We start from the raw sequence: 12,024 nt of genomic DNA, 5'->3' as shown, positions 1-12,024 counted from the left end.
GTAAATCCAGGATGCAAAACTTGCGGGCTGCGAAATGTCCAAAAATTACTACTACAAGATTGTCCTTTGAAATATGCAACACGTACGATCGAAATCAAACGGATCAGATTTCCCGCAGCGGCTACCATCAGACATGGATCAGGCGGCCAGGAAGGAACCCTAGCGCCCGTCGCTGCCAATATAAAGAGAGGACCCATCCTGCCAGGCCAAGCCCTTTCCCCCAGTTCCCTTCCACTCCTCTGCGCCGCCACCTTCTCTCGGCTCCCTCCTTCTTCCTCCGAGGTCAGTATGCTGTATGCCAAATCATCTCCCCGCTTCTTAGATGCGTTGTTCATGCTTCTAGAGAAGCTATAATTCTGTTAGGTAACCTGAGCTGTCAGAATTTTTGGTTTCTTTTGCGCGGACGCGTCGTTTGTTCGTCTCTATTGTTGCCTCGATCCGTCGATTTTCTTGCCTCGTTCTGTAAATTTTCTACGAATTATGTTTTTTAATTTGCTAGAGCAGCTGTAAGCGCGAGTATGGCATAATCGTCTCCCTGCTTGGTTGAAAGTGTTGCTAGATGCATCCGTGTCTTAATTTCGTCTGGTTCTATAGGATTTCTGCGTTCTTATATGTAATTGTCTCCTTGTTATGGTTTGACGGTTTGATCTAGAATTAGTCCCTATCATCTCTTCATAGCATTCAGCGAGCGGTTATGCACCGCCCTTTTGATATAGGTCTACAGCTATCAATTTGTCAATTCCCTCGTCTATTGCCTCATCGATCTATGTAAGCCTGCAGTCTAATAGCCTTGAGAACATACATGCCGTTTGTTTGACTTTTTTAGTCATTGTTTATTTTGATCTAGTCAGTTTGACTTTGTAGTCATTGTTTATTTTAATCTATGCAGTTTGTTTGACTTTTTAATCATTGTTTATTTCGATCTATGCAGTTTGTTGGCTGATACTCAGCCATGGGTAAGGAGAAGGTTCACATCAACATTGTGGTCATTGGCCATGTCGACTCTGGCAAGTCGACCACCACTGGCCACCTGATCTACAAGCTTGGAGGCATTGACAAGCGTGTCATCGAGAGGTTTGAGAAGGAGGCCGCTGAGATGAACAAGAGGTCTTTCAAGTATGCGTGGGTGCTTGACAAGCTCAAGGCTGAGCGTGAGAGAGGTATCACCATCGATATCGCTCTCTGGAAGTTCGAGACAACCAAGTACTACTGCACGGTCATTGATGCCCCCGGACACCGTGACTTCATCAAGAACATGATCACCGGTACCTCCCAGGCTGACTGCGCTGTTCTCATCATTGACTCAACCACTGGTGGTTTTGAGGCTGGTATCTCCAAGGATGGCCAGACCCGTGAGCATGCTCTCCTTGCTTTCACCCTTGGTGTGAAGCAGATGATCTGCTGCTGCAATAAGGTATAACTTTTAAAACTTTTATGGAACAACATATTACTATAGAGTCTTTACTTTTGATCTAAGCCTGCTGCATGACGTCAATGGTTGATTTTAGTTAACACGTCCACATGTTCTGCATCCTGTGCTTGATTTCAAACTAGTTTACACATGTTCTTAAATGTGATATAATTGTTTACCAAAGCTTATGCTTGTGTGTATATATACCAGCTGCTGTCAGTAGTCATCTAGGATTTTATATGCTGGATAAATGATATTTATATCCATCTTTGCAGTTTGCAGCATTCAGCTAGTTTTATTATTCTGCTGCTTTCGTAGCTTATTGAAACTCCATTTTTTAATGAAATAACATATCACTGCACATGGATGATACTTGCACTTGCTTTGATGTACTTTTGCAGCATTATCTGAATGCCTGATTACTATGCAGTTTTTTTTTTTTTGCTTTGTACTGCTCTTAAGTTATCATGAACGTGCATATTTTTGCATGCCTTCTTATGATAACTGCATGTGCTGTTATCTATTGGTACTATCTTACGGTCCCATACAATCTGCATTTTCTATTTAACTAATGGGTATTGTCCTGTTGCTCCCATACAATCTGCCTCCTATTTAACTAATGTTATTGTACTGATGCTCTTTGCAGATGGATGCCACCACTCCTAAGTACTCGAAGAGCCGTTATGAAGAAATTGTGAAGGAAGTCTCATCCTACCTGAAGAAGGTTGGCTACAACCCCGAGAAGGTCCCATTTGTCCCCATCTCTGGTTTTGAGGGTGACAACATGATCGAGAGGTCAACCAACCTTGACTGGTACAAGGGCCCAACCTTGCTTGAGGCTCTTGACCAGATCAACGAGCCCAAGAGGCCCTCAGACAAGCCCCTGCGTCTTCCCCTTCAGGACGTTTACAAGATTGGTGGCATTGGAACTGTGCCTGTTGGCCGTGTTGAGACTGGTACCATCAAGCCAGGCATGGTGGTCACCTTTGGTCCCACTGGTCTGACCACTGAGGTCAAGTCTGTTGAGATGCACCATGAGTCTCTCCTGGAGGCGCTCCCTGGTGACAATGTTGGCTTCAATGTCAAGAATGTTGCTGTGAAGGATCTCAAGCGTGGGTTTGTGGCATCCAACTCCAAGGATGACCCTGCCAAGGAGGCTGCCAGTTTCACCTCCCAGGTCATCATCATGAACCACCCTGGTCAGATCGGCAATGGCTACGCCCCAGTGCTTGACTGCCACACCTCGCACATTGCTGTCAAGTTTGCTGAGCTGGTCACCAAGATTGACAGACGATCTGGTAAGGAGATTGAGAAGGAGCCCAAGTTTCTGAAGAATGGTGATGCTGGTATTGTGAAGATGATTCCCACCAAGCCCATGGTTGTTGAGACCTTCGCCACTTACCCTCCTCTTGGTCGCTTTGCTGTGCGTGACATGAGACAAACAGTTGCTGTTGGTGTCATCAAGGGTGTGGAGAAGAAGGACCCAACCGGTGCCAAGGTGACCAAGGCTGCTGCCAAGAAGAAATGAGGCATCTTATAATTGGTCCTTTCAGTTGATATATATCTAGATATCTTTTTGTTTCTATGGTGATGCGGTTAGGGTAGTTGTTAATCAGCGTTTAGCTCTGTCTGCAATGTGCTCTTACCGTTTAAAACACTGTCCTGTTATTTGAGCTTTGTGGAAACCTGGAGGATGTGTAAGACTCAGTTTGTGTTTCTATGGGCTGTGGAATGTGATTCGGTAGTTATGCATGTGTCTATTTGTTTTTATTATGGCTTAGTATGTTTAGTTATGCTATGTGATGATTTCCTCTCAATTGAGGGATTACACGCAGTTGAAATTGACACAAAATTTAAGACGTAGCATAGTTTTTCTCATTGTTGTCTTAGTTGTAGACAGAAGCACGGATTCACCAGATGTTTTCTCTAGGCTTTTAGTTTTCTGGCAGACATAGTTTTGTAGCAGCGGGTTTCAGCCACCCCTTGGTTTGGCATAGCAATCTACGGACGAGAACGGCAAAGGGGCAGAACGGCAGGATATGATTGCAGTAAATTCCAGCTAAAACTAGATCCATCTTCATTTTCTCAGAAAGCCGCAGTATCAAGCAACCCAGTGACACAATGTTCACATTCTAGTACATTAGTACTGACAAAATGAGTACCAGACCATGATAGAACTGTTAGGAATAGTTAGTGTTACATCTAGGCTAAATAGGAAGTTAGCTTTCTTATTAGGCTAACTATTAGCAGTTAGATTGACTGCGTTGTCCAAACGCTATTTCTTCTGAAGAGGCGTCTTGCTTGTTCTAACAGGCACGTTATAATCGACCTATGTATGTTGGGTACCCAACTCCCAATACAATCACTTGATTCTCTCAATCTTCAGTTTGAAACAAGAACTAGGCGATGAATCGATTTTTTGTGTTTCTTGCAAAGTTCCATATGTCAAACGCCACGCTTTCATCGATAGCAGCTTTCTTGTTACTCAATAAAAACAAATGCTAAGATGGCTGACTGGTTAGGCATCGGCTGCTGCTCCTCTGTGTTCAAGGAGAAGGTATTCTTCCATATGGATAAAATGGCGAGACCAACTCCTTTTCCAAAGCGAAAGATGAAGCCGGATCCCCGTGACACTTACAGCAACGGTACATTACATCGGATCAATTTTCTCCTCAAACATTCCATTGCGTTGTAGACAGTAAACACCCTCCGCACAACGGTACATTACATCGGATCAATTTTCTCCTCAAACATTCCATTGCGTTGTAGACAGTAAACACCCTCCGCACTGCTAACATCGATCTCTTGATGCAAACCTCGCACACTGCAGTTTCTGTCATTACACTCCTCTTCAGGGCAATCAAAAACAAGTTTGTAGCTCTGCTGACAAGAGCATATCTGTCGATGACAGAATATTAGCATATCTTTCAAGAGCATATCTGTGTTTGCAACCTGATGAAAGATGATTAGCATAGGGGAATCGTGGAGCCCGGTTGGGCAACTATTGCATCTTCTCGATGTTCAACAAGGATAGCAACTCCTCGTAATCCTCTTTCGGTAAGCTGAAGTTTTTATCAATTCTGTTTTCTGAGCTCTTAATACCAGATTTCCCTTCCCATTAAAATGAATTGAGACTGACCATCTAAAGTTAACCGCAGGTAGCGCGCAAATACTCAACTGCACAAGAAAGGAAAAGTTAAAACATATAATAAATGAAAATGTTTTTGTCAAACTAAAAAACAGTGAGCACACTTATGTCTGTAAAATGGATTTTATCACGACGTTTCAACTTTGAACTATTGCAAGAATTAACAAATGTATGATTGAACTCATCCATTCAAAGATTCTGCACGATTTCATTGCAGCCACCCCTTGGTTTGAATTCGTATGGTATATTGGTACTGTGGCAAGAACATTTCATCCACAATATTTCATGCTTTTGCTGCCAACCATCACAGCCTTGGAGGTCTCACCTTGATAGTTTGCTCTAGAGACTGTGATCACAGACAAACATACATAAATCTATTATATACTAAAAGCACAATACGGAGGTCTAAAATAGAGCCACCACGTTAATCCACATCACATGAATTATTTGAACTGTTAGATCTATAACTTATGGATAGGATTTAACAAAAGTCTAATAGTTATGTACGTAACTGGGTAACAACGTTTGACACGTTTAATAATAGGCATATGTGTCAAATATGGAAGGGAACTCACCTAACATGTATAACGTGAAAAAAGAAGTCCTCAGAAAAAAAAAGAGCTTGGATAGACGTATATCTTTAGGACTCTAGCTTTCCAATAAAATAAAAAACTGCTTTTATTAAATGTTAATTTTTTTATTTAATAGTTGGATTTAAAATCTTACATACATTCATCTATTGTATATTAAATGTAATATACAGTTCTTTTTGGAGACACCATGTTAATCTATATTAAAATTATTTCATTTCTCAACTTTAATTTTAAGGATTAAGATTTAAAGCCTAAAATGTTACACAAACTATAATAATATATAGCATGTCACGTAGGTGATCATCAACAAATATACTAAAATTATTGTTACCTAGGTGAGTTTCCAAGATGGACACGTAACAATTTAAAAAAAACGGCTACGACCGAAACGTTTGGAATTAGCGATCCGTAAAAACAAGCCCCGCATGATAGAGTAGTCCTTCGAATTGGCAATCGGTGAAAAAACCCTAGCATGATAGGGTAGTCCATGTAAAATACGACTTCAAAAAAGCTCACGAGATAGAGTCAGGATGTTGGCCAACTACCAATTTGAATTGTTTGAACTGGATCACGGGATCTCGAAAAATCACATACTCCTACCACCTTGAACAGGACGTGTTGGGATGAAATAAACTACTACCCACCTTTTGATCTATATATGGACGGTGGAAGTACAAGCTAGGACATGGCACGAACAATGAATACATGCATCGTAGTTTATAAGCGGCGGTATATGTGTACATGCACCGGTACATAAAATAAAATATATACCCAAATATTGCTAATGAAAGTACAGATTGTAAAAAATGGATTCACAGGTTCTAAAAGAATAAACTAAAGGTTTTCATTCAAGTGTGCACCTGCACTCTAGAAAAAGAAAAATTGAATATATGAAAAAGATCTTTAGAAATTTCAATGTTAAAATATCAAAGGAGTGACTAGCTACTATCCTATTTTCTGTCCTAGGTGAATTAAACATTTGGTCCATATCATTAACAAATGATTACAAAATTATCATATATGACCGTAAAAGAAACATTTATTACAATAGGCGGCCACTAGGAATCAACTGACAATACATATTAAAATGCAGTGGCACTCAAACAATTTTGTTGATATGATATGCCTTATCAATAAAATTACATCCTTATAAAATTCTATATATTGCACACAACTTGAAATGATAAAATACTCAGTTTCTGAAATGGATCATCTATTAACATCAAATAGAAATTTTTAAAATTGAAATACAATATCATATAAAAATTAAACATCGCACCATAAGTCTCACTCTTTTAAATAAAACAATGATTATTTGCATGAATAAGAAAATATGATTATTGATGTTATATGCAGTTATCATATTTTGTTCACAATTTATTCGGTGGTTACAAAACCGTATCATATATTAATACACATTGTGATATAATATGAATATATAAGATTACATATGTAATCAAAGAACAATAAGACTAAATAATTAAAGAGTATAGATGCTTCCCTCGGATTTCCGAGGGCCGCTTTGCTAGTTTCTAGAATTTTTGAAAATACGAATTTTGAGGCCGGCAAGTTATAGGGTTCGTGAGTACCCATGTCCCACTGCGTATTTTTGGACAAGCTAGTATATAAGCTCAATACAAAAGAAACAATGTGAAATCTATGATCTTTTTGTTAGTGCTATATGTTTTTTTTTGCGAATGTTAGTGCTTTATGTTTTTTTTTTAGAATGTTAGTGCTATATGTAACCATATAATAAAGCAGGAAAAAGACCAAAGGATATAAGCAAACGATGGGATTGAGTATCAACATAAGCAATGATCCATACTGAAGATCGGGATCAGATATCTTCTGCCCACGACCGTTTCAACATGGATACATTCCACAATGATTCGTCAATGCGAACAGCAGAACGCAAAGACTTGCACACCATCTGCACTGCTAGTCTGTCCTGATTCCTAAGTCCAAGATAAGGAAGAGCAAACGTGATTACATCCTCAAGGGAGAGGTGGAAGCAGGCGATTGTTATGGCAGCATTAGAGGTGCGGGTATGGGGGAGGCGAGGGGCTGTAGACTACTGGTAAGATGCGAATATAACATTAGGATCCTTGTATGGAAAACCGTTGTAAATTTGGAAGTAACAGAACCAACAAGCAACCCGAACGAAGAGATCTACGTGACAGAGCAACAAGCAAGAAAAATAGTACTCCTACAATGATCAGCCTTTGCGTATGCTGCAGAATATCCGTTTCTAATCCTCTTATCACCCCACCTTTGAAAAAGAATGGTATCTGGGGGGATCTTGGCCGAAACCAGATGCTGATCTGACATATTCTTGTGTCAAACTGAATCATTCACGGGCATGAAGTACCCAGCATTCAACTTCGGTTCTGATTTTCGAAAAACCAATAATTGGACAAATATAGGTATGTAAGGACAGTAAGGCCACTCACCTAATGGTCATGCTTGCGGCAACATATAAGAAAAAAAAATCTTGTATTTTGTGCTGGTGTCGCTGAGATGCCGGCTAATTCCATCTATCCTGCCGGCTCAAGCAAGTAAATCAATTATTCAGTTGTTTGTACGGCTGTGCTGACTGCCCTGATTGTTTGAAAAAGATATCACTCACAAGCATAAAATTTGAATGAAGTATACATTGTCAAAAATAGCAATTTGACGTTTACCTGAATAACTCCCCCCCCCCCTCCCCATTGAATAGCATTTTTCAGCGTCCTCTGTCTGAGTTGCAACAGGTGAATTATAGTACTACGCTACTACTTTTGGTTAAGAAAGAAGTGGACACAAATAGCGTGCAGAGATTATGGGCACGGATCAACGGCAGTTTCTGTTTGTCTGTGCCTCGTGGCCATGCAAAATTTGAAAGCTGCCATCCTGCCGTTGGATGCACCATCGCGCGGTGCAGAGCCCATAGCGCTGCGCGACAATCTTTCTCACGTCTGCACAATATAAATCTCGGGAAAATAAATGAAATATTGAATTTAAGCAATGTGAAGTTATGATCTCTGAGGTGATTGCTGAGATTTCAGAGTCCAGGGTGTAATCAACTTCCGCCACTAGATCAGGTAGTCAACACGCTTCTTGATCCGCATGATGACGGAACGGTTCCTTTTCATGCCACATAGGTTCCTCCTGGCCAAGTGTTTTCCCCAGGCCGAAAGTGGTGGGCAGAATTGCAGTGGCGGCCGGGCGGATTTTGCCAGCATCTTCCTTCTCCAGAAGTTGCAAGATACGTTACATAAAGGCAAACCCCTGACGTACCTAAATTACCCACCTCACAAGTCACAACCCTGTCGATGGAGACCTGCCCGCCCGTGTGGTGTGTGGATTCTTCGCACACTCGCCCGCCCCAAACCTTAGATTTGCACTTTAAAGATAACAAACTTTTTCCTTGTAGATGCTGATACTTAGATCAGTACTACGAGCATAACTTTTGATGATCAGGTTTTCCATTTGTTTGAGGACATAAGTGGAACAAGTACACATCAATTTTGAAGTTGTTCCCGTCTTCCGAGTCATCCTCCGTTGCCTTCTTGGGAAACGGGCAAAAAGACTCCTCCTTCCGGTTTCAAAAAAGGGCTAGCTCTTCCTCCTTCAGACACCAAACTCAGCCAGCCATCGCTCAAACTTGTGCGTCTCCAATTCTCGATACTGCTTCAGCCATGGTTCAGATCAAGGAATTGTATCCTTCTATGATCTTTTATGTTCACCGTGATACTTTCTTTTGCACGATCTTTCTTCTTTTATCACCTTTCTTTGTTAACTCATGGGAATTTGGCGCCCCTTGACTTCGATCTTGTACCAAGCCGAATCGTCATGCCTATGTCGATCGAGGAGGTATGTAGAACCAACAGGAAAAAACATTCAGGAAGTATTGTCCTCTTTTTGTTCAGTTGGTAATTGAGCTGACCAAGATTGATTTATTCTGTCGCAGTATGAAATAGGGCTCAGCTACACCATCATGAAGATGGAGCAGCAGAATACAAACGGCAAGGAGGGCGTGGAGGTGCTGCAGCAGGTCCCCTTTGAGGACGAGAAGCTAGGCGAGGGCCAATTCACCTCAAAAGTTTATCATTTGCAAAGGTTCGTCTGTATGCAGTCATCTACGTTTTGTTTTGCTTCAGTTGGATTCTCGAGAAATTGGGAGGGTGGGGAGTGTTTTTTTACTAAAACCAAGGGTTAATGACTATATTTCACAGTGATCAGCAATCTAAAGTTGTCTCAGGAAGAAATTTAAAATATGCGAATCAAGGCCATTACAAACTCCTGTTACTATTTATACGCAACCTTGACAGTAATAAGCATGTCATGGTAATTATGAGAGGTTAGCACAAAGCTTGGCTAATTAGATAATTGCTAAGTAGTGAAAAGTAAACGTTGCACTCAAAACATTATGAAATAATAAGCTACTGACTAATTTAGGGAGTAAATATGCCCTTTTCAGCAAACGCTTGTAGTTGAAAAGTTTATGATTTGAGGATGTTAACTAGGTTCCATCTGAGGATGTTGAGCTCGGCGGGGGCCAAATGGCCAGTTCACCTCAAAAGTTTAGGTTAATGACTTACCTCGTGCAATGACATGCGGGACGGCTGATAGATCCTTTAAAAAATGGTCAACTACTATTTCAATATTTTTTCGGATGTTAATGACTATTTCATAGTAATTACTGAGTAATGAGCATAAGTAGTTCTAAGAAGAAAACAAACATGCCTACTAAGTCCATTACAAACATGTAAATCCATGTCTGATTAGTATAAAAGCTAATTGACTTTATGGGAAATGGTGGAAGACATGTCTTCATCCTATTAAGGCCATTACAATTTACAAACATGTAATCCATGACTTGTTTAGTACAATTCTAATTGCTAAGTTGTAGTAGAAAATAAACGTTGGCAATCAGGACATTTGGAGCAATTATATCGTTTCTGAAAACACTTGTAGTCCCAAAACATAAAAGATAAAACTTTGTGCAGCAAAATTCCGTCTTGGATGAAGGGCTTTGCGTCTGCGAGTGCTCTCGCCGTGCACGAGAACTCCTGGTCAGCGTATCCAAAAAGCAGAACAGGTCTGAAAAGACAATTTAATACCACTTGTCAATCATATTTTTGTTATATTCCACAATAAAGAATTCTTGCTAACCTAGTTCTGTTTGCATTTGCCATGGATGTTGGTCTGACCCTCATCAGTGATCAAGGTACTACCATGTAGAGAATGCTTTTGGTTCTTCGAGTCCCCAACACCCCTTAGTTCATTCAGTACTAACTTCATTGTTCCTGATTATTTGCTACGATGCAGTGTCCTCTTTTCAGCAAGTGTTCACTGACCATCGATACCGTGATCAGATCTGACAACGGCTGCTCTGAAAACGTAAGCACATTCAGTCGACGTATCGTAGTCATTTTCAGCCTTTCAGACGAAAGGAAACGACGCTAATTATAGATTGCATCACAAGCAGGCGCATGATTTAACCGGTCAGCAGCTGGCCGCACGAGAGGTCGAGGTCGTCGACATCGCGTCGGTATCGCGGGACTACTGGAGCAAGGTGATCACCGCTCCAAACGTCGACCTCATGACCTTCAGGTCCCAACAGACGGACCGAGGGCCCCTTCTCAAGGGATGGATGGTAATGCGGATTTTTCTCAGTTATGTTCAGTGATCTATCTGTCCTGCAACTGTCAAATTTGGCATGCTGTAATTTGTAAATGTGCATGGAATTTGCTTCAGGATTCTTGCCGTCCCGTGATGACCATATACAAGCTGGTGACCATGGATGCTCCCATCTGGGGCTTGGGTGAACGGCTCGAAGACTGCCTCATCGCGGTAATCGTGTCCGCGTGTTCCTCCATTGCAATCTTGATGTGAATCTGGTACAGTCTTGGTGCTTGCGAAGTTCAGAGCTGAACGTGGTGTGTTTTGTGGTCCACGCCGTTGCAGGGGGAGAGGGCGCTTTTCCTGGCGTGCCACCGGCTGTGCTTCGCGTGGATAGACGAGTGGCACGGCATGAACATGGAGCAAATCCGGGCGATGGAGAGGCACACCGAACTACTACTCAAAAAGGTCAGCGTTACTAATGGCCTGGGTTGCTATCTCTATCTGTTCTAGTTACTGACTGATTGGTGTTGCTGCAGACACTGAAGAAGTCTGGTAAGGCCGGGAGCAAGCACGAGGGCAAGAGGAAGACTCTCAAAGACGAGATCGCGGTCGTGGGGAGCTGCAACTGATGCTGGCCCGTTGTTGATCATTTTGGCGCTGAATGCCAACACCAATACACCATGGTAGGGTGGATTTAACCAACATGGTAGCAGCAATCTCAGATTACTAGATTAGGCTTGCACCGACTATGATGAAGTTAACATTTGTACAATTGTGAAGAAATTTCTTTAACATGTGCTACTGTATTTACAACCCCGCTAACAATAGCGGTGACCAAAACCAAAAAGGACCAAATGACATCTAACAATTCATGGCACACAATCATAGCACAAAGTACTACACCGGCCGGTGACGTTTTCCACTTGGTAGCCAAACCAAGACCCATCAAAACACAAAGTCTAACCTACTGATTGGCCATTGGTGCTTCATACGCTAGTACAGACCAATACTATATGGGAGCTTTTTTCTTTTCTTTTCTGGAATACACCACGAAAGTTGTGTGCCAAGGTGCAAAGGTATAACACCCTTCTAGCAGCAAAATTAGCTACCCATAGGAAGGGGGCAGGTCCCCGCTCTAACGCCTACTATCCCACAAGCACCCATGTTGGTGCTGGCGGCAAGAAGCCGTGCACCTCACCATGGAAGAACGTCACTATCTTCCACACCTGATACTCGATCCTTCCTGATCATTTCAATGATCGTTT

The 12,024-nt window shown here is 41.6% G+C and overlaps 2 protein-coding genes across 3 annotated transcripts; both read left to right on the top strand.

Annotated features, from left to right (window-relative positions):
• Positions 1 to 216: 216 nt before the first annotated feature.
• LOC124702152 (elongation factor 1-alpha) lies at positions 217 to 3,163 on the top strand. Of its 2 annotated transcripts, none has more exons than XM_047234264.1 (3): positions 217 to 282; positions 932 to 1,414; positions 2,058 to 3,163. In XM_047234264.1, exons 2-3 carry the CDS (start codon positions 953 to 955, stop codon positions 2,937 to 2,939), a joined length of 1,344 nt encoding a protein of 447 aa, XP_047090220.1. In that variant the 5' UTR covers positions 217 to 282; positions 932 to 952; the 3' UTR covers positions 2,940 to 3,163. The 2 variants fall into 2 exon arrangements, with proteins under 2 accessions (XP_047090220.1, XP_047090222.1); XM_047234266.1 differs by having other exon boundaries at positions 225 to 282; positions 951 to 1,414.
• Positions 3,164 to 8,587: 5,424 nt separating this feature from the next.
• On the top strand, positions 8,588 to 11,636 carry LOC124702154 (phosphatidylinositol transfer protein 1-like). Its single transcript, XM_047234268.1, has 10 exons — positions 8,588 to 8,849; positions 8,974 to 9,004; positions 9,102 to 9,250; positions 10,141 to 10,232; positions 10,354 to 10,361; positions 10,463 to 10,534; positions 10,623 to 10,790; positions 10,892 to 10,987; positions 11,102 to 11,224; positions 11,296 to 11,636. The coding sequence occupies exons 1-10, from the start codon at positions 8,830 to 8,832 to the stop codon at positions 11,386 to 11,388; spliced, it is 852 nt and encodes a 283-aa protein (XP_047090224.1). The 5' UTR covers positions 8,588 to 8,829; the 3' UTR covers positions 11,389 to 11,636.
• Positions 11,637 to 12,024: the final 388 nt, after the last annotated feature.

This window comes from Lolium rigidum, chromosome 3, assembly GCF_022539505.1.
Source record: "Lolium rigidum isolate FL_2022 chromosome 3, APGP_CSIRO_Lrig_0.1, whole genome shotgun sequence".
NCBI lineage: Eukaryota > Viridiplantae > Streptophyta > Magnoliopsida > Poales > Poaceae > Lolium > Lolium rigidum.
Note: the sequence above shows the minus strand (reverse complement) of the source record. Positions and strands in the feature narration are given on the sequence as shown.

Excerpts from the sequence above, each read along its gene's own strand:
- LOC124702152 (XM_047234264.1), top strand. The coding sequence starts at position 953 with ATGGGTAAGGAGAAGGTTCACATCAACATTGTGGTCATTGGCCATGTC. Across the intron at positions 1,415-2,057 it reads TGATCTGCTGCTGCAATAAG|ATGGATGCCACCACTCCTAA; the intron begins GTATAACTTTTA and ends TGCTCTTTGCAG.
- LOC124702154 (XM_047234268.1), top strand. The coding sequence starts at position 8,830 with ATGGTTCAGATCAAGGAATT. Across the intron at positions 10,535-10,622 it reads ACAACGGCTGCTCTGAAAAC|GCGCATGATTTAACCGGTCA; the intron begins GTAAGCACATTC and ends CATCACAAGCAG. Across the intron at positions 10,791-10,891 it reads CCCTTCTCAAGGGATGGATG|GATTCTTGCCGTCCCGTGAT; the intron begins GTAATGCGGATT and ends AATTTGCTTCAG.